Source organism: Electrona antarctica (assembly GCF_951216825.1).
Source record: "Electrona antarctica genome assembly, chromosome: 13".
Taxonomy (NCBI): Eukaryota; Metazoa; Chordata; class Actinopteri; order Myctophiformes; family Myctophidae; genus Electrona; species Electrona antarctica.
In genome coordinates, this window is record NC_136794.1 from 6,742,850 (window position 1) to 6,765,841 (window position 22,992).

A 22,992-nucleotide genomic window follows, 5' to 3' on the forward strand; every position below is an offset into this window, starting at 1 on the left:
GAGCTACGGGCTCCACACATCCCCACCAAGTCGAAATATTGAATGGTAAAGCAGTGATGTAAATAGGTTTTCAATGTAGTTCTGGGATGCAGGGGTGGTCTTTTAGATGAGACCCACTTCAGCAACGTAAGAGTAGCTCTGGTCCATAGCCAATGCTTCTATGATTCTGCCCATAGGCTATGGACCAGAGCTACGTTAAGAGTAATTGTCATTTTTACAAATCGCAGCATTTAACTCCCATTTAATATGGTTATATTCATGTAGAAAACAGAATACATGATAACTAAAGCTAGCAAGGTAAACTAGAATTAAAAAAATGCTCTACATATTTCACATTATTTTGGCTATATGTATTATTTGTATACTGTACATGCTGAGTACAGTAGTGCATCCCGTGGATGCAGAGGTCATTGTTGTATTGTGTCCCTAAACTATAAACTGCGTTTTGGGATGCAAAATGCACCCCATTTTAATCTCTGGTAAAGTATACTTTCCTATGGTGCTTTGTCTCCCTCTTCTGTTTTCATAATTACATTGCTGGACAGAGCTCTTTAGTTCCCAGTTGAGTGAAATGCATCATGAATTCCATGTAGTGATGCATGATATAATCGTAGTGTACGAAATTGGCCATAATAATGCCGTATAGGGTCGGTCTAAAAAATATTCAAGATTTTCACCGATATTTATGATGCAATAATAATGTGATGGTCAATGGCTTTGTACACAGAGCAGCAAGTCTGCCCGTCTCTTTTAAGAGCATCAGCTGTTAGTGGGGAGGGCTTACCATCTACTTTCACCAGCAAAAAAAAGTCAATATAAATATATTACGGTACATAATGTAATATATCGGAATAGGCCGATATGAACCTGATAAATATTTGGAGATCGGATATGTCATAATTTCAATATCATGCATCTCTCTAATTCCATGTTATGCCATCTCAATATTCCAGTGGGGGAAAAGAAAATACCCTTAGAAGAAAATCCAGCCTATTGCAATAATTAGCAAATGGACACATCCTTGGAAAAGGATTAACACCAGTTCTAGAGGATTACCCAATGGAACATAATGGTACCATTATAAAGTCACTGTCACACAAAGTAGTTATCCAACAAAGTTTTATTCACAATCAAAATGAACCCCTTCTAGCGTTTTCCTCCAACACGAGGTGCATTCACCTTCATAGGCTTTGCAATCTTCGCTTTTGGGGCAGCCTTGGTAGGGGCCTGCAAAGAAATAAAAACATATACACGCGTCACACCCAAGCATTTCAAACCAAACCATAAGAGTAATTCGATAGTCTAGTCAGTGAATACAGAAGATGGAGAAGAGAACAGTAGTACGTTTATAAATCACACCACTGATTGTAGTGGCGGGGGAAAATCACTTGAAAGGAGGGATGCCTGCAACTATTGATTATTTTTTAGTACGATTATTCTAGTAACTTGTAAGAGAATATGGAGGCCGACCTTTGGTATGTCTAACAAGACGTCAAGGGCCGGTACTATGATCTCTAGTTTCTTTATGGCTGCCGGTGTGGAGTGAGCACTGTTGCACAGGCTGTAAGACACAGCCCAGCAACAGCACATAACACAGACCAAAACTATGCACACCATCCACCCACAGCCAAACATGGACATGAATATCAGAATAGTGCATTATTTAATGCCAACTATCATTTTTAAGATGATAGTTGGCATTAAATAGATATAAGATCCAAAATCCAAAAAGTTGACGGGTGCTGAACAAATAAATATACATACAGAAAAGGGTAGGATGTCCGCACACCGTTCTTAGTGCTACCAGTAGTATTTTATTTAAGATTCAACGTTTCGACCAACAAAATAAAAAATATTTAACCAATATTTATCATAAACCGAACAGCATTACAGCACTGCATGAAACTTTGCCAGAAATTTTGGCTAACTTGGTCACATACAATATAGCTCCAACCAGAAACCCCCCATCTAGTTGAACTTGACAGGTACAAATCTACCCACCAAGAGAACTTCATTATATAAAAGGCTGAATGGATGATGCTTCTGATGCTGTGTGACCATTCCTTCGGGCTTTAAACTGACTAAAAATGTTTTGCCATCTTGAAGTAGTACTAAAGTGCATGCCTGATAGTGTTGTTTCTCACATTTAACATCCCCACCCCAATTGTTCCCAGCCAATCCAAAACGTTGAACTTCCAGATGAAAGATTGCGTCACTGTCAAGACAAACAATCCATGTTAGGATTTATTTTTAGGAAGTACCTGTAGAGTGATCTTACCTTAGTACTGGTTGTAGAGGGCTTCTTTGTTGCCTGCTTTGCCTTCTTGGCATCCTTGGCAGCCCTGGAAAATAGAGAACCATGAATGAGCCACAAACTACATTGACAATATTTTAGCCACCAATTAACAACTAAATCACATCAGCAAAAGGGTCCCTTATAAGCGCATAATGCACATGAAAGGAGGGGTGCCTGCAACTATTGATTATTTTTTAGTACGATTATTCTAGTAATTTGTAAGAGAATATGGAGGCCGACCTTTGGTATGTCTAACAAGACGTCAAGGGCCGGTACTATGATCTCTAGTTTCTCTATGGCTGCCGGTGTGGAGTGAGCACTGTTGCACAGGCTGTAAGACACAGCCCAGCAACAGCACATAACACAGACCAAAACTATGCACACCATCCACCCACAGCCAAACATGGACATGAATATCAGAATAGTGCATTATTTAATGCCAACTATCATTTTTAGATTTGTATTAAATTATTAGAACCACAATGTAAACAAGCCCACGGGGCTTTTTGTGTTATCCTTTTAACATACAACCGTACCTCTACTTTTGCTATTAAAACTTCAAAGTATTCAATCAAAAACAATTGGATGGTATTGCTGTGACATGCTCCTTGAGCCATATGAGATAAGATCCAAAATGGAAACACGCACATCTCAAAAAGTTGACGGGTACTGAACAAATAAATATACATACAGAAAAAGGTAGGAAGGATGTCCGCACACCGTTCTTAGTGCTACCAGTAGTATTTTATTTAAGATTCAACGTTTCGACCCCATCGGGTCTTCATCAGGAATTGGGTCGAAACGTTGAATCTTAAATGAAATACTCCTTGCGCCACCCAGAGCTAGTGAAATGGGAGATCACAGATAGCTATTCAAAAACCATCACACTGGTGGCAATAAACTGTGGACCAAGTAAAATTGGGTGGAGCAGTTGCCTTTGCTTGCCAGTTTTTTTTTGTAAGTAAAAAGCATGAGATACAATCAGACAAGGTTAAAGGATAACGAAAATGTCCTGGGGACTTGCTGTCAATGCAGTTTTTTTCCCTTCAGATAAATGTCAGTACTATAAACGAATAAGAGTTTAAGTCCACATTTTATTCTGACCCCCCCACAAAAAGGCCTAGTTGTCCTGACCCTTATCCATCATTTATACATTATGGATAATTAGTGTGGACTTAAAGCGTTATTTGTCTATAGTACTCACGTTGCAGAGTAGTGTTCTTACCTGATGGCCTGCTCACGCTGAGCCTTACGGACCTCAGGCTTCTGGTTCCTCTTGGCCATGATTTCAGCCAGAGAGGCCCCAGTGATGGCCCTTGTGAACTTCACTGCACGGCGTGTACGCCTCTTTGACACCTCTTCCTGTTAGGACACATTTTGATACAACTTTAGAAACGGGTATTTCTTCCAATGTAGGCAAATGTCCTATACTGAACATTACAACCTCAGCAGCCAGACAAGGCAGATGCTGTTCAGATGCTGCAGTATTCTGCAAATTACCCATTTCTGCCAATAGTTTTTACCTATACTATATTAGGTTTTTGAGTGGTGTAAACCACTCCTACAACTGGCTTTTTTGTGCAGAAAAAATGAGAATGGTTGCTATGTTCACCCTGTTGTAATGACGTAATGAAATCACACCCGGGTGAACAGGGTGAACATAGCAACCATGCTCATTTTTTCTGCACAAACAAAGCCAGGTAATGAAATCACACCCGGGTGTGATTTCATTACGTCAGACATGATTTCATTACGTCAGACAGACCTTATACCACTCAGTTCACACGGGTGTGATTTTTTTTATTACGTTTCAGTATTATCATTATTATACAGTATAGTTAGCACAGTCTTACAGAACATACCACAATTGACATTTCACTACTACTATATGACTTGGTAACAAATAACACTCTTGAAATCATTCTCAAAACACCACCATCTCTGCTCTACTCACATGACAGAATATACCTAAATGTACAAAGTAGCTTGTAAGAGAATATGGAGGCCGACCAATGGTAGTCAAGGGCCGGTACTATGATCTCTAGTCTCTCTATGGCTGCAGGTGTGGAGTGAGCACTGTTGCACAGGCTGTAAGACACAGCCCAGCAACAGCACATAACACAGACCAAAACTATGCACACCATCCACCCACAGCCAAACATGGACGTGAATTATGCAAATAGTGCATCACTCAATGTTGACAAGCATGTTTAGATTTATTTGTATTAAATGATGACACTTTGTGGCAAATATAGGCTACAGCATGTAACTTACAGACAGGCCCTTCTTGTGCTTGCGTCTGTACAAGACAGTCCAGTTTATCTGTCTGGGGTTCCTCTTGGCCAGGAACGCCGCCTCGCACTTGGCATTCAAGAATTGGAACACCTGAAGAAAACAAACGAATATATAACCACCACAGCTTACATCACTCACTGTAGCATGACAACAACGGGTATCGTATGATCAGATACATGTGCACGCCATTTCATTCATGGTTACTAATGAACTTAATACAATGTTGTGGAATACATTACAGGCTTCAAGTTAGTATACAACACGCAGAAACGTGGACACGGTGCATTTCGTACACAAGAGAACACCAACACAGACACGTTAGCATTAGCTAGTAAGTGTTCAGAGTTAGCAGTTAGTTAGCCCTCATGAACACTTAGCTGCTTACTAGGCCAAGGTGTATCAAACGTTAATTGTGTTTACCGAACAAGTAAACGTAAAACAAAGACAATATATAAAGAGTAATTGCTGGTGTCAGTATCAGGCCCAAGCGTTACCTTCCCATCTATCCTGGCGTACCGGCGGCCATGGCCGGGGTATATTTTATACCCGCTGAAACTGCACAACTCGACCCTAAAAGGGACAAATAAACATAATGACTGATAGAAGGGGATACAATTATATACATAACAACGATATTCCTTATATATAGTTTATTTAAAGGCTAGGATGCCGATAGATTATTTTGTGGGAACTCACTTCATGACGGCTACGAGAGAGCGCAAAACCGGAAAGAAAGATGACGCATACGGAAGCTGATTTTGTGTAACCCGGATGTGTAACATTTATAAACCAGAGCCGTAGAAGAAGACGCTGCCTCAAACATTGTTTTAGTAATTTTAAAAAACATGCTTTATAGTTTATATTCATATAATATAAGATCAAACTGACACTCGAGTAATTCTTAATTATTTGTTTAGTATTCTTGTGTCAAGACTCTTGATCGCGACAGCCGGCAAATTGCCAATCGGCACTCTCGCGAGAGTACATGTTGCTCATAGGGTACATAGTTTTGTCTTGTTTGGTAAATGTATTGTCAAATCTGCATTACATTTCAACTTCTTACATTTCTTACGTTTGTCGCAAAGAAGTCGCTAAGTATGTAGTTATAGCCTAACTTTTACTGGGTAAATTACATTAAAAATAAGTAAGGAATTGCAGTTTAGTTGAAGAAGATTGGTGACTATATATATATATATATATATATATATATATATATATATATATATATATATATATTATTTTTTTAAATTGTTTTCATTTATTTTTAATTTGTACTTATTTCTTGAGGGGCGCTAGCCCCTCCTATGCCCAGCTTTGTGTGTCTTTGTGTACCATGGAAATGATTTGATTGGCTGAGGCTGAGCATGTGATGTTTTTTGATTGATTGAAGAATTTATTAACAGTTTGCAGAATTACAGTACATTTCAAGCACAAACTCAATACAAAGGCTGTTAACTGTGAGTGGACGACCCAATTAAGCATTACACTTGTTTCCAATAGGGTCCACCATGTTCAAATCATCAAAACATTTAGAGACGTACAAATAGACACTTCTATAGACAGAACAGGAATTCATCATAAAGGAGGTAAAAAGGGAAAAGAAACATATACAGTGAGGGAAAAAAAGGCGTGGGCGGTGGGGGGGATTCACGTTCAGCTCCGTTAATTTGTTTGTTTTCCTTGGAGGAGCTGCGTTGGGTCCCCAAGTCGGCTCCGTGGCTGTACCTTGAGTTGGCTGTGTGGCCGTGACCGTCTCTTGTGTTGTCCTTGTGTTGGGTCCCCAAGTCGGCTCCGTGGCCGTACCTTGAGTTGGCTGTGTGGCCGTGACCGTCTCGATGGTGAATCATCATACATCATCATACATCACATTCCGTGTGTCATTGCTGATGTATAGTGATAAGAGCGCCCCTCACTTCACACAGGTGTGATTTTTCCTTAACGAATTATCGGACAAAGGTTGCAATTATTAGAAAATGTTGTTTGTTCATAAACAGAGGTCAAACAGAGGTCAAACAGAGTCAGGGTGCTACTATTGTACATGTACATTGTAATGATAGGTCACAGGGTCTATTTCACATTAAAGGGGTATGTATCCATATATTCATAGGCTAGTAAGGCTACTGTATCTTTATGATGTCAGAACTAGGACATCATTGTCTGTTGTCAGAGTACTTAGTGTAGTCACAGTGACCAGTAGCTGTGACTATACAATCAACAATGTCACTGTGATGTCAGAGCAGTGGCTTTATATTCTATGTAAAGTTGGTTTTATGTTAGTATAATTTTGGCATCTGATGAACATAGGTGCAGTATGAACCTTTTAAAAAAAGGGTTGAACCCTGAATAGTTTTATTTATTAGTCTTATTTCAATTAATGTATTTAGTAAGATCCTAACAATGGACAAACGCAGCCCCACAGAACTAAAGATGTGCAAGTATTATGCAAACTACATTGTGATGAAATACCATTTAGAGAACCTAACACAAATCCTGGAAGAGATGTTTTCAAACCAGCAGACCTGCGATGAGGAGAAAACACAACTGGTTGAAGAGCTGAAGGAGTTGGCTGAAAGGTTATTACAAGCAGAGAAAACAATTCAAATGACGGAAGAAGAGCGCACAGTGAAAAAGTACAAGTTACAATCAATGGCTGAGACTCTCCTACAACTCAAAAAGACGTTGAAGGAGAAGGATAAAGAAATCAACTCCCTCAAGGAGAGCCTCTGCATTCAGATGGAGGACCGTTACAAGTGTGAGGGTGAAAGGAATTCCAAAGGAACACCAAAGGAAGTTATCATTCCAGAAGATAAGTGTGAGTTTGAAATGAGTCCTTTTCCACACTTTTCTGTTCATGGAGATACGTGTAAACGTGAGAGTGAGAGCACTACTGGGAACAATCATCTGGAGGTCAGCAGGACATCATACTCTGAACTCAGTGACTACAGCCTCCCCACCATGCCGGAGACCACATCGGTCTCAGTCATCAGTAAATGTCACAATGATGAAGGCATGGAAGCCAGCAAACGCTGCAAACTACAGCAGACAGATCAAAGTTCCTACACTAAGACGTGTGCGTTTCCTTGTGATGAACCAATGGAACCAATGATAGCACACAATGAAGAACTGTCCTGTGTTGAACCAGAACCAATAAATGGTTCAGAGCCTGTGTGCGTTGGTAATGCTGTCAAGTCAGATAAAAAAGAACAAATGCAAGAAGGAAGAAGGAAGGCTAGGAAAACACAGTGGTTTTAACATAAACTAAGTGATCCGTGATCTGACCGCAGATTGACAGGCAATTAACACCCTGAACAGGACTCGTCAAAGCAGTGTGAATTGGGCCTCTTTGGATAGGTGATGGAAGGTAAATTTAGATGGTTAATAATATAAAGTGCATGCCAAACTAACATAACGGAAAGTGACCCTTTTTTTTTACTTTGCCCTCCACTCAAATGTATCAAAAACGTTTTTTGGACACATTTTTTTAGGGCGCTGAAGGGTGGTTTGGTTCACGGCCCCATACAAGCTAGAACCGGCACTGAGTGGGGGAACCCTCTCAGTGGCTTTTGTTGTGGATATTGTTTTAGGACATAAGTTTCACGATAGGAAAAATACATCAAAGGATTATCACTTCCCTATGCTGGGGGAACATTCACTAGAAATATCAGATCTACAAGCTCACAACAACACGTTGCAATGCAAGTACGTGTTGCGAGTTTGCAGATTGGTTATTTTTGGCGAAGACATTTGGTGTAGAGCGAGAAAAGATCATACTTAGGTCCATTTTAGAGTGTGGTGGTTAAACAGTAAGACTGCTCGAATTTCAAGTGTGATTTTTGAGGGGGCTAGCCCCTCCTAAATACAGCTTTCGTCCCCACACGTCTCAATATCTGCCATTGACAATGAAAGGAGAAATTAGGTCTGCCAAATATGACTTAACTTTGTGCCAACACAAACATTAAATGACCTATGACCATATGACCTAATGTAATGTGCCTCAAATATGATGTAAATGTTGTCCCCACACATCTCAATATTTGCTGACAATGAAAGGAGAAATTAGGTCAAATGTCTGTCAAATATGACATAAATTTGTGGCAACACAAACATTACATGCCATTGACAATGAATGGAAGATTTACGTCATATGTAGACGAGCAAATTGGCTAACCAATCACATAAATTCAGTTGTTCGTGAGATGATGTATAATGATAAGAGGGCCCCTCACTTCACACGGGTGTGATTTTAATTGGGTAAAGTGAATGATTAGAGGGCTTGGGGCCAAAACTATTACAACCTATTCTTGAAGGGTGCTAGCCCCACACCTGGATGAGCAAATCGGCTAACCAATCAATCACATAAATTCAGTTGTTCATGAGATGATGTATAATGATAAGAGCGCCCCTCACTTCACACGGGTGTGATTTTAATCTGGTAGAGTGAATGATTTAGAGGGCTTGGGGCCAAAACTATTTCAACCTATTCTAGTTAGAGGGCTTAGGGCCAAAACTATTTCAACCTATTCTAGTTAGAGGGCTTAGGGCCAAAATTATTTCAACCTATTCTAGCCCCACGCCTGGCTTTGTGTGTTTCCGCCTGTGACGTCATGTGTGTGGTCAAGTCTATGGACTTTTTATTACGACTTTTCTTCCGTAGATCAAAGTCAATGTTAAATGACGTAAGTGGGTGACTTCATCATCATGATAAAAAGGCGCCCCTCAGGTCACACAATTGTGAGTTTTCCTAAGAGCCCAGGCTCGCTGGTGTGGAGGGCGACTGTCCATAACTCCGCCATCCTGTTAGACTGAACATGCGTGGCCTCTGCGTAGTAGGCGCTGTTGTCTATATATAGCTGATATAGACAGCACCTGCTAATTATGGGCTTCAGGGCTACTTAATTCCTCCGGACCAGCAGGCCTACGTACACAACTTACATATAAGTGGTTGAGCCCCTCTTTTTTGAGGGGCGTGCTAGCTTTCAGTTACCGTCCACAAACTTCGTCTTAAACAAACATTAATTCCCATGGACAATGAATGGAGAATTTTATGTCATAGTGTCTGAGTTATGAGGATGATCATAAGAGCGCCCCTCACTTCACACAGACGTGATTTTGTTCCTCTCGCATTCCTAAGCCAGTAATTTGATGACCGGCGAAGTCTCTGGTAGGAGGCTCAAAGAGTCTCACTGCCCGGTCATCAAATTGACACATGTGACAAATGTCCATAACGTCAAGGATTCATGGGGTGTTCGAACCCGGGCTCCCCCAGAGTTAGTGTCGAAGTGTCCTTGAGCAAGACACTGAACCCCTAATTGCTCCTGATGTTGCTGGTTGGTGCCTTGCATGGTTTCCGCCGCCATCGGTGTATGAATGGGTGAATGTAATGCACAATCTATGTAAAGCGCCTTGGGATAAAGGCGCTATATAAATGCACCATTTACCATTTACTATATGTCAATATCCCAAGGTGAATTATAGCCAAGCCAGGAAGCTACCCTATAGCTTCCGGTTGCAAATTGGTAAACTATAGCGGTGGCCAAACACGTTTTCTTGTGTCTGGTTCTGGGGGGCACCAAATGATGGAGCAGGGGCGAGTCGCCATGTTTAAAACAATATTGTCAATTTCTGTGACAGTGAGGGTTCAGACAAACAGGTGTTTCACACAATAAATGTAAATCAGTCACACGGACTGTTATTACGGTTGTTCAGCAGATGATGGTTGGGAGTAATCTGTTCCACGTCCATGGTGCCAACACAGTCCTGCCCATTACTCTGGCGGTTCTAGCTTTCATGGCATTCTTGGCAAACCCCCTTCAGTGAACAACCCAGTGGCCGGCAAAAATGGTGTCTTAAAAAAAGATCTCTATAAAAGTATTTCAAGAATTAAAAAAAACTATGTAGGTGCTCCATCCCACTTTCCAGTATGTTAGTTTGGGGTGCATGTTATGATTATTCATAATCTCCTGCACTCCATCACCTTGTCCACATTGCCAGTTTCACTTGGTCTTCCTCGCCTTCCATTAATGGTGGGCAGGTATAGTTACATGAACGGGACAGTGGTTTATATGCTCAAAACCACTGTGTCTTCCTAGCCTTCCTTGTTCCTCCTTGCAGTTGTTGTTTTGTCGCTGACTTGACGCACACAGGGAAGGAACCATTTATTGGTTCACCAGTACATTGTTCTTTGCTGTCAGGTGGTACAGCATGGCACGCCGTCAGGTCAACATAAGGGCAGCAGTCGTGCTCTGTCTCCTGCACTTTACGGCGTTTGCGGGCTTTCTTTCCTTCGTCACTGGTGGTATCTGGCTTGGTGCAGATGCTCGCCTCCAGGTGACTATTCCCAGTAGTGCTCTCACTCTCACACTTATCTCTCGAAGAGAAGAAACCTTCGTTCGGAAAATGAGTCTCTCTACACTCACACCTATGTCCTTCCTTTGAAAAAGGATTCGTTTTTGTTTCATGCTCACTCTTGTCCCCATGAATTGTACCTTCTTTTGGAAAAGGACTCTTTTTACCCTTGCACTTTTCTTTCACTGGCAAAGGACTACTTCCCTCTTCCCTCCTGGCTTTCGCACTCCTCTTGTTGTAGTCCCTGTTTTGAATGCTGAGTCTCTCTCTGAGGGCGGTGATCTCTTTATCCTTCTCCCCCAACATTGTTTGGAGTTGCTTGAGGTCCTCGTCATTTCCCTGTAACAATAACTGTTTCATTTCATTGTCTTCCTTCGCAGCTTTAATTGTTTGCTCTGCATGTAACAACCGTTCAGCCAACGTCTTCAGGTCTTCAATCAGTTGTGTTCTCTCATCATCACAGCGCTGCTGTTTCACAAACATCTCTTCAAACTGTTGTGTTAGGCTTTCTAAATGGCATTTCGTCACAATGTAGTTGGCATGTATGCACGTCTTGAGGTCTGTGGGGCGCTCGTCCTCCATCATTTTGGATCTTGTGAATTTAACTATTAACAGACTTAAGAAAAAATCATAATAATGTCTAGCTGACTAGCTTCCTCTGAGATCAGGACTATACTGAAATTAGGCCACCGTTGCTAATTATATAAAGCCAGTGCTCTGACATCATAGTGACGTTGGTTTTTGCCTAGTGTGGTTGGCCACAGGGCAACATACCACACTAATGAGACTATTGTTATTATCAGTTTATTGTATGTTTCTAGAGTAACTTATGACATCATGTTTTATTATGATTTATGTCATCACTCATCATGCCATCACCTTTATCCCCATCAGTTCTAAGTCAATGGGCAATCTGAAACTTTGCCCAAATTTGGAGTCATACATACGTCATCATACTACGGTGTACGTCACAGGGACAGGACAGGGAGGGTATAAAATCGTGATCCACAAAAAAATTAAGTCGATATATATTATTTGTAAAACTATTCTCACAATTTCACTGGTGGTATTCACTGTAACACAAATAATGTTACTTTTTTTACAGGTACGTTAGTGGTTTAATTTAAACATGTGTGATGTGATAAACTTCAAATTGAAGATTAGAATATAAATCAGTTGCTTAACTTGCTTCTGGACATTGTTAATGTCTAAGATTCAGTTATGGAAATTTGAAGTACCCCATGCGGTTGCCTAGAGCCGAGCACAAGCGGGAACCAACTTTAGAGTAGGAACCAACCGACATCGAGATGTTCACGTCACAGCTCCTCTACAGATAGTAGTCATAGTAGGCTAGTACACACACAACAACACATGAACGATTTCCAGGCAGACTAGAGACAACAGCCATTAGGCCAAGAAGCTATCTATCCATCTGTCATCGTTAGCAACTAGCAACGGAGTCAATTCTTTAACCGTTACAATAACATTAGCGTGTTTTATCAGTTAGCTAAGCTTGTATGTCCAAATGTGTAGTCCTTTGTACAGCCTAAAGGCGACCAGCTACCATTGTGGTTTGGAACTACATTTTCCGGCAAACCGTAAGGAATCGTAACAAGCGTCAGGACTCAGGAGCGTTCCTGTCATACAGTCATTCTGCAGCTTTTACAGTTAGCTAAATTTGCTATTTAGTACAGCCTAAAGATGGGTGTATCAGATTTGAAAACGGATACTAATGCTGGTGAGTAATAACTGTGTAATCATCTTATTTAACTCTGTTGGTGCATTGTCGTACGTTACGTTTCTATAGGCAGCTACAACAAGCAGGATTTATTATGATAAAGGTAGCTCTGGTCCATAGCCTTACTGCTCTTGCTACCGTTGCATTAATGCCTTCTAATGAAGGCATTAGAGATATGGACCAGAGCTATGATAAAGGTAGCTCTGACTGGTACGTAGCATTAGGAGTTCTCCAACTCCTTTGAGTTGGACCAGAGCCTAATGTCTCTTTTTCGGGGATGGCATGACTAAAATACCCATGTCGTCACAACATGATCATTGTGACAAAATCTAAATGACTCATAGATATGACATTAATGTGATTTCACTAGCTCTGTTGGTGTATTTTTTTTACAGCTTGTGTCCCCACACGTCTCATATTTGCCATTGACAATGAAAGGAGAAATTAGGTCATATATCTATATATGACCTAATTTCTCCTTTCATTTCATTTCTCCCTCGAATATGACGTACATTTGTGGCAACACAAACATTAAATGCCATTGACAATGAAGGGAAATTTTATGTCATATGTAGACGAGCAAATCGGCTCATCACATATCTTCTGGCAGGAGAGAAAGGACAGTGGCCCTGGGCGCGGCGGTCACTGGGGTGTGGTCAGCACTGGTTTGCTGCACCTGACCGGCAGGTTTCTTACTTCCCTGTTGGCCAGGTGTGGCCCTCTCTCCCGGTGCTGGTTGCGCCTCGGTGGCCCCTCCGTGGATTTGTCTATAGCTGGAAGCCTGGAGGAGAGGGCCAGTGACTCTTCCAGGCCAAGGCTTCATCCATTAGGAATGGATTACATTCGCATCTTCGATGTATTTACAAACTTACATACCGTATGATGATGTATAATGATAAGAGCGCCCCTCACTTCACACATGTGTGATTTTTGATTTAAATGTATAGAGGTTATGTGCGTGACATCATCATCAAACCAGGAAGTTATGCAGGAAGGCCTACTGAGTGTCAAAAAACTACTTTCTGGCCTTGACAGCCCATACATCCAAACAGAACAGTCCTATCTGATTGCATTAAACAACATTAAACAATGTTAAACTCACTTTGCATGTTGCTTCGCCACTCGATGTGCCATTCACTTTAAGCATGCGCATACTCTCTATAGATATATCTTGTGATTCTGAGAAGTAGAAGTAGTCTGCTTGTGTTGTCTGTTACAGACAGTGTGTTTAATTGTGTGCTCAGCTGATGTCTTACCGGCTGCGCTTGCTACTAGTGTGACTGCCACTGACTGCATATCTGGCATAATTATGTTACAATGTATTTGTGTGGTCATGGCGATGAGGAACAGTATGCTTATGGATTGTAATGTCTATTTGGTATAGGCTCCATATTGGACCTTTCAGCCCAGGGCATTCAAAAGTTGGATCCTAGTTTTGTCTGCTCTGATGACACCCAGACTCTCATCTTGGATCGCAATCATATCATGAAACTGGATCATCTAGAACGGAGTCCAGGCCTCCAACAGGTAAGCCAATATTCCTCATGGCTGCATGTCGCTTACGACAGCAGTGTGTGTAACGTTCTTAATTTTGTTGTACAGTATGTGGAATGGATTCTTTGTACAATGCCCATTGCCTTTGCTATAGAGGTGTTGTTGTATGTTTATCTTAATAGAGCATCCACCAAGCTATAGATCTATATGTTTTAAAACATTTGACATTTTAATGGCGCAATGCAGGACCTTGTTCAGTAGCTGTTCATTGCTCTTGTTTGGATGATTTAAAATGCACAGGACATATTCCAGGTTTGTGCAAATGTACCTGGCCAATACCCAGCAGCAACACATTAATAATTTGACTATGAATTAGGGTCAAGCCATAATACCAGTAAGACGCCTGAGGGCGAGAAGCGACCTCGCCCTTGCATCCGCCTGGGTGACAGCAGACTATGGGTGAGCGCTGGCGCTTTGGAATGGGGGGTCAGATCAACATATCCGCCTGGGTGACAGCAGACTGCTGGGCGAGCGCTGGCGCTTTTGCATGGGGGTCAGATCAACATATGGAATTAATTCTGTACTGGCCATATATGGAGCGTGTCTTGAGTGTACAGGGTTTGATGAGGTCAGATCAACATATGGAATATCAGAACAGGTCAGCTCCATATATGGGTGGCAGCGGGATCAGTATCTTGAGTGTACAGGGTTTGATGAGGGCCCAGGTAGGGCCGGGCCTTAATTTTCGGGCCTGTTGAGAACTCTTTTTTTTACCAGCTGCCGGGCGCAGCTGCACTAATAATTGGGGCAGGCCTAGAGTTTGAATGGACAGGTATCAGTCAAAAGGGAGACATCGAAGAGGAAGGATGGATGGGGAAGGATCAACATATGGAATGTCAGAAAAGGACAGGTTCTGACATATATCCATATATGGAGATCTAAGGGTTTGAGATCAGATGTAGAGTTGCTGGCCTATTGGCACTATATATGGGGGCTTTCCCATGTATGGGGATTTTGAGTGATACACTGACTGACAGACAAAAAACTTACGATTTCATAGTAAATGCGACCTGCGGTCGCGAATAGTAAAACTATTATTATAGAGTCTAGAAGACATTATTGTCCTGTATTCTTTTATATCTATTCCTGATAGAATGCTTGTCATTTAACAATATATTTTCCAGATTGTGTCCACATAACTGTATCTGTCCACGTGTCATGGAGATTTGAACTCATCAGATATCCATGTAGCTGAGGATCGACTTGAGAGGATACACATTTGACATTTAATGTGACCTGGCATGATCGGATGCCCAGGATGGATTGAAAAGCTGTGTAACTCCAGCCTATACATGTCTTGCCCTTTCTTTACAGCTGTCCGTTGCAAACAACCGTCTGGTGAGAATGATGGCAGTGTCTCGATTAACAGAACTCCGAGTTCTCAACCTGCCCAATAATAGTATTGGATACATCGAGGGTCTACGGGACATGCCACACCTTGAATGGCTTAACCTGGCTGGCAACAATATCAAGGTGATGATTGGAGGCATCCCATTACGGTGCTACATTGTTGTTTCACATATTGTTTTTATTTATTTGGGTTAACTGGGGTAATTTGTTGTAAATGTGGCACTACACTTTTATTATTTTATTCAGGTTATTGAGCATCTTGGCAATTGTGTTGCCCTTCAACACCTGGACCTGTCTGACAATAATGTATCTAACATCGGTGATCTGACCAAACTGTTGGCCTTAAAGGTAAGCATTGATTGAAGACTGAGGTCAAAGGCAAAGTGTGAACATAAATTATGGCAAGGTCATGGTATCGATGCACCTTTTTATTATGGGATGTCATTTCTTTTCACAGACACTTTTGCTGCATGGAAACAGCGTTGGAACACTTCGTACTGTTCCTACCCACCTACCTGCTCACTTATCAATACTCTCCCTGGCAGAAAATGAGATCCAGGATCTCAACGAAGTAATGTCATCTTTTTTTGTTTTTACGTGTATGTGCAAAAAAATGGAATATACTTTAGTGATAAATGAATTGGCAGCATTTACATTATTTGTTTGGCTTCTTTTAGTGTGTAGGGGGTATAAACAAATAAAACGAAGACCTGTACTCTTATAATGACTGAAGCAACAACAACAACCAGGGTATTTAACCCATTTTAGGCGGGAACCCCTTTTGGTGTTTTAAACATTGTTATAATTTAGCTATTGAAAAATAGCAGATCTACAAGCTCATAGGATTCACACAAGCTTCAAGGATTTAGAAGAATTGTTTTAATTTTTTGAGGTCAGGCCTAAATGGGTTAATTATTTATTGATGGACAAGTCTCGTCATGGCAATGACGCAGCAGCCTCAAACATGTCGGTCAGTAAACAATTCAATGAACCGACCCAAGAAACAAGTTCAGAGAATCAAATGTCAGGACTTGTTATTTTTTTTCGGCCTATCTTCGAATGTGAATGTAAAAACTGTATAATTAATATAGGGGGATCATTCATTATGTGAGTTTAAAATATGTTGGAGAAAAAAATGACATGTACAAAGGATAGGCATTAATAAGCTTTGAGCTTCAGCCTATGCCTTTTCGAGCAACTATAAGTGTGAATATTTAAGGTAATGATTGATGTTACACTGTTGAATTGATCGAAATAAACTAAACTAAACTATCTTTCTCTGCATTTCCCAGGTTTCATACCTGGCACCTCTCCATGAACTGGAACAGCTGTCCATTATGAGCAACCCTTGTGTGATGGTGACCCCCTCGCTGCCTGGATTTGACTATCGACCATACATCACGAGCTGGTGCCTAAATCTGAAAATCTTGGACGGATATGTAGTTTCACAAAAAGAAGGGTGTGTAATGGACTTGTGCTGTAGAATGTTGTCCCTGCAATAAATAAGGAGCACTTTTTGCCAAGCCACCTTGGCACAAAATGTGCTTGTCTTGGACTTGAGTAGACGGCAGAAATAAAAGTCTGTTTGATGTTAAAGCATTGTTGAGGGGACATTTCCAAAATGTTAATGATGATCACATTGAATGATGGGGAATGAGTACCTGAGCCCAGTGTAGCAGAAGTAATTGTGATGGATTCTTTTTTTTTTGTCAAATAGGTTTTTATTGAGAACCGATTATAAATTGTTGTAGATTAAACATTGTGATATGAATTACATTTTTCTTTTATAGAAAACAAAAAATGAAAGAAAACCCTCAGCCCTCCCACCCATACTGCTCAGTGACGCCGCATACTATAGAATAAAATAGTAATTTGAAAAATGGAAAACATCTGAAAGAAAATGTCGTACAGTCAACCACATCAGTGGTATCCTGTCTATGAATTGTTTCTACTCAAGTAATGGACAAGGGGCAGCCAAACCTTATCAAATTGTTTCTCCCTGTTTCTCAACAAATACCTTATTCTCTCAAGTAATTGTGATGGATTCTATATTTCATTTATTTTACTATTATTTCTCTGTGCACAGTTTGAGAGCAGAATGGCTCTACAGCCAGGGCAGAGGTCGCTCATATCGACCGGGTCAGCATGTACAGCTGGTTCAGTACCTGGCAACTGTGTGCCCTCTGATCTCGACTCCAGCCCTGGAGACTGCAGAAGACGCCAAGTTGGAGAAGATCCTGACTAAACAGAGGTAAGTGTATAAACATTGATTGGCTGGATGTGCCGACATTTCCTTCAACTTAACAAAGACAAAACCAAGATAATTGTCTTTGGTGCCAAGGACAAAAGGCTCCCCTTTCTTTGAAAACTAACAACTATGGTGCATTCATGAAAAGTATTTACTGACATGCTTCTTGGCCTGCCTTCTTTCTCCCAGGTTTCACCAAAGGCAGCTTTGGCATCAGACCCATGAGGGCTGCCCCAGCCCTCCTCGCCCAACTCGACTAGATGTAGAGGCCCACAGCCCTCAGCATATGGTCCCTCAAGGGGGAGCCAGAGAGACAAACAAAGCCATTGCACCTTCACCAACTGCTACTCCATCAAGCAGAGAGACGGGTAGCAGCACATCAGTGCTATTAGGGATTCCTTCCTCAGGTATCGGTTTGTGTCTTTGTTATAATGCATCCTCTTTTCAGAGATTGAGCTGTCTTGTCATCGTCTTTCTCTTCTTGCTTTTTAGAGCCAACTGTGCAGATTAATACCTGGGTGGGCACAGAATCATCTCAGCCATCAGCTCCAGTGATTCACAGCCCCAGGGTGGCCGAGGAGCACCTTCACGTGGAAGACGTGCAGACAGATGACGATAGGGTCAATGGTAGCCTGCTCTCAGAGTCCACCTTTCTCCCCATCACTTCTAACCCAGCTCCCCAACCAAACCACTCCGACAGTGAGGATGAAACCGAGACATTTGAGCCCGACTCCCTGGCCCCAGAGTGTCCGAACTGGCGCAAGAAACCCGTTATGGCAAAGACACATCCTCCACCTTCGTGGGAAGATAAAGAAAATGCAAGAAGTGAAGATAAGTCCACGGGAGGTCATCAGAGTTGTGCTTCAGGCCAACAGGGGGACAGAGGCAACCAACCTACTGCTGGCCAACAGGGGGACAGAGGCAACCAACCTCAGAATAATCTCTTTCAGGAAATCTCCTCCGAGCCAAAGGTTGGCCCCAGGCATGAAGAAACGGTGGTTGATGCTACTAAATCACGCTGCTTTGAGTCAGATAGGGCAGCAGTCAGAATCCAGTCTTGGTGGAGGGGACTGCACACTCGCCATCACCACCCTATGGCCAGAGAGGTGCGAAGTGAAATCCGTTTGCGTAGGATGCAAGATCACATACTCTTCCTTTCTGAAGAGTTCGAAAGGTATGACACAGAACATTTTCTCCGTAGGTAGCAGGTGCAGACTGCAGAGTCATCAATATGTTGTCAGACTGATGGTAGTAGACTCCATATTTGGGCAATGGGCATGCCTGACAAGGACCTCCATATGCACATTAAAGGGACACAGACAAATATCAATATGGGCATAAAAGTGACACACAGTCAGACTGTTATAATACGTACAACAGATATTGCATGACTGGTTGGTGGCGAATAAAAGATCGATCGCTCCAAAACACACTCGAACGAGCATGTTTTGGGGTGAGCGTTCTGGTTACGGGTGGGGCACTTGCGTCGTTCCCGACTTGCATCACTCTCAAATAGGCCGGTGCCTGTATAGTCATGAACAGAGAGAAGTAATTATTGACCATACTTGGTTGACATATACATAATATATCTAATGTGTCGATGTGATGTTATTCATTTGGAAAGACAAGACATAAGGGAAACTTTGACAGGAAAAGACTCGCTCACCGTATAGAAAATATAAGTAAAACTCCTTAAACTGAGACTTAGAGACTTTTAACATGCTCATAAAGTGCTCGTGCTCAAAGTGCAATTAAAAAGCAAACGTTTCGGTCCTAGGACCTTCGTCAGTGCTATATGATTTTCACAGACACAGAACTTGCTCTTAAAGAGCTCCAAAACAATACAGCTCAGGTGCTGAGAATTGCTGATTGCTAATTGACATTACAGAATAGATATACAAATTCACACAGTTATATAAGAAACAAGAATACTGTATACATCACATGTATGAAAGACAAGAAGTGTTCTAAGTGCAGAAAGTATTGTGTTTACAGAATGCAGAAATTGTATGAAGAAGAGAGACTACAAAGGCTGGTTCAGGAGGAGGCTGTGAAGTTTCTGTGGAAACAGGTCAGTGACCAAACTGATTCATTTAAATACATACAGCCAGGTTAAAATTCGTACACACTTTCACCAACACTGACTCATGAAGGGTTTCCAGTTCCCACTAGGAATTGTCTTGGCGGACTATCGTGCCTGACAAGATTCTATTTCAAATGTTAAATCGACCATAATGTAATACACTTTTGTTACTGTCACGGTAACTGTTTTATGATGCCAATACAGTCTCTTGCCTATCCTTCAATCACTTTGCTTCATAACGCGTTCTCCATTGACAGTCACTGTGCTTGTACAGTATTATATATGTTCCAAAGTCAGTTCCATGTCATTTCCAGCTGCAGTAACTTGCTCATTGCAATGAATTGATGAATGATGTAATTTTGTACAACTTGTACAACTGTTTCATTTTTATTGTATCCAGACAGTTTAATTTATATATATTTTACAATACTGTATACTTGTTTTCCCAGACAGTTACATATTTCATTTTAACACTTCTGGGTTCAATTTCACTTCCACTCTGACTTATGTGTGCAGTGTGCAACTGTGCACCTCAGAGTCTGAGGCTCAGACAATGTTTTGACATGAATTTGATCAGACAAGCCCCCCTCTATGTTAGCCTGGCTAATAAGCCAGACCGAATCAGCCGTGATTTGAGTCTGGCTTATTAGCCAGGCTACCTCTATGTGCCCATTCAACTTCAAACCCCATGTTAACAATGTTAGAATAATTGAAAAGACATATTGATGGTTCTGGTGATGGATATTGTCCGTCTAATGCATTTTTATTTTTTGTTTTCTAATGTTCGACATTATTGGACATGTTCTTTCAATGAGTCTTGGTTAAAGTGGAGTTTGAAGTTGAATAGGTTTATGGAGGAGGCATGTTTGATCAACTCCGTCCGACCGCTGATCAACTATTTTTGTTCTATCTAGGTCGTCCTAAGACGAGCCTTCCATCGTTCCATTGTTACTAATGTTTTTTTGCCTGCCAAGTGGTTTGCTGTTTAATTTGTCTGGAATTTTAAACAAGCATGTTGGACTGACTTTACTACTTGACATACATACAACTATTTCCTGACATCTCTATGTAGGTCCAGTCTATGCAAAAGTGGCAGCAGTCTGTTGAGCAGCAGCTAGCCAGCATTCCTCAGGCTGTGGCCCCAGCTCAGAACTCGGCCTCCGGGCTTCGCCAGCCCGTCCTCAATCTGCCCCTGCCTGTCGCATCCAGCACTGCAGATCCTGCGTGCACGGACATCTCCTTCCCAGATTCTGGCTTCCAGTCAACCGGTGAGCAGCTAGTGGGGCGAGAGGACAGCTTCCTGAGCAGCGGGACAGCGGACTCTGTGGAAACGGTGCGAGCGTTGAATTTGGTGACCCCTACTTCAACAACGGGGACAGCTGGGACTGGGAACAGTCCAGACTGCAGTCTGCTGGAGCAGTACCTTAACTCGGTACAGCAGCGGGAGGAGGAGTCGGAGGAAGTCACGTCCAGTGATAGAACAGAGACACCTCAGCCCCCCTCACCCTTCTCTCCCAACAAAATGGCACAGTCCACCTCGCCGTTAGACAAGCAATCAGAACTGCAGTGCAAACAGGACACTCCTCCCAGTCCTGTCTTAACGGTCTGAAAAACGTAAGCACAGTGTGTAGTGTACACATTCTGCTGCCCATCTCTGCCAATGTGGTGAAAGAAAAACGACTTGCAGACAGTAGCATCTCATAATTATGACATACTAAGATGAGAAATCATCTCATTATTATGACATTTCTTTCTTACACCACATTAGCGGAAACGGGCTTCAATATTATGTATATATATGTTGTTACTTTTGGAAACATTGTCTGAAATCACTTCTTGTGAGCATCATCAACCCTGATGTAAAAAAGGCAGCAAACTTGAATGTCTCTTTGCCGGATAAAAACGTGGTGAAACGGTAGCCTCTTCTGAATGTACCTCCAGTTACTGAAAGGTTAAGTTATAGGACATTTTCCCTGTTTTTTTTTTCCTGTTTCATGATGATTTACAAGAAAATACTTTAAGTTCAGTATTTTTTACAGATTAAAAAAAGACCAGGAACTTTATCACATCTGTTTGATGTCCAATACAATTTGTCAGAAACTGCAATAAATCAGTTTAGGATTATAAGAACTATATTATGCTCTGTGTCCACAGGAAAGTTTAAATGTATAGGCTACATTCTGAGAGCAGTTACACTGTAGGCTAAATGAACATTGGCAGCTGATGTATATTAATTTTTGCATAACTATAGAGCACTGCTTGCTCATTTTTGCCGTGACTACTTATTTGAAGTTCTAATGTTGAAAGAACACTTTTAGATTATTTATCTCACTAAAATTGAATAAATCCAAGTATCTTTTTCCACATGGTTTCATGTCTCATTGGTGAAATATTTTGTGATCGGCAATGTTACTGCTTGTTATGAATAAGTCCTTTGGTAAGTAAGTATGAATAAGGCCTTTGTCTCAAAGTTGGTTAAATATGGCATTCATTGGACAGAGATGAAGACAACCCCACTTTGTGTTTTTATCCATTCAGACTGAGGGCTCCATCTTGCTCCGCCCTTATCCCTAAACATATTTTCCATTTTTTACTATATTGAAAATCATTTTAAAATAGTTCAACTAGCCGATCTACATCGAGACATTGTGAGCTCGTAGATCGAACTATATGAACTATTTTAAAAGGTTTTTTTAAATGGTAAAAAATGGCAAATTAGTTTAGGGATAAGGGTTAAGGGATATAGATAGCCCTGAATGTATTCTCATCACTAACACTAGTCGTTTACAACAGTGGTTTCCGAAGTGGGGTCCTGGGACCCCCAGGGGTCCTTAAGGGAGTTCCAGGGGGTCCCCAGCTAAATGATAATTAGGAACCAAATGGACCATTATGGGTCTGTAACTCAGAGTGTATGGACCCTAACAGGACCATCCATTTGGTTCTATTTGTACACTCTCAGAGTTAAATTAACATTGATTTTACAATATAAATAGGGGTTCCATAGATAGAAATGCCCTTAAATGGGCGACCGTAGCCTGTTGCATGTCAAACTGGGGGCCCTTGAAATGAAAATGGTTGAAAAT

General features: G+C 41.4%; 2 protein-coding genes across 3 annotated transcripts; one reads left to right on the top strand and one right to left on the bottom strand.

The window, feature by feature from the left end:
- Positions 1-1,102: 1,102 nt before the first annotated feature.
- On the bottom strand, positions 1,103-5,370 carry rpl24 (ribosomal protein L24). Its single transcript, XM_079517457.1, has 6 exons — positions 5,288-5,370; positions 5,086-5,161; positions 4,571-4,681; positions 3,522-3,658; positions 2,279-2,342; positions 1,103-1,227 (listed from the first exon to the last, which is right to left on the bottom strand). The coding sequence occupies exons 1-6, from the start codon at positions 5,290-5,292 to the stop codon at positions 1,147-1,149; spliced, it is 474 nt and encodes a 157-aa protein (XP_079373583.1). The 5' UTR covers positions 5,293-5,370; the 3' UTR covers positions 1,103-1,146.
- On the top strand, positions 4,619-22,278 carry cep97 (centrosomal protein 97). Of its 2 annotated transcripts, none has more exons than XM_079517456.1 (11): positions 4,619-4,748; positions 14,059-14,201; positions 15,543-15,701; positions 15,825-15,926; positions 16,036-16,149; positions 16,871-17,037; positions 17,665-17,829; positions 18,016-18,233; positions 18,319-19,000; positions 19,822-19,897; positions 20,982-22,278. In XM_079517456.1, exons 1-11 carry the CDS (start codon positions 4,736-4,738, stop codon positions 21,516-21,518), a joined length of 2,376 nt encoding a protein of 791 aa, XP_079373582.1. In that variant the 5' UTR covers positions 4,619-4,735; the 3' UTR covers positions 21,519-22,278. The 2 variants fall into 2 exon arrangements, with proteins under 2 accessions (XP_079373582.1, XP_079373581.1); XM_079517455.1 differs by lacking the exon at positions 4,619-4,748 and adding an exon at positions 12,221-12,674.
- The last annotated feature ends 714 nt before the right edge of the window (positions 22,279-22,992 follow it).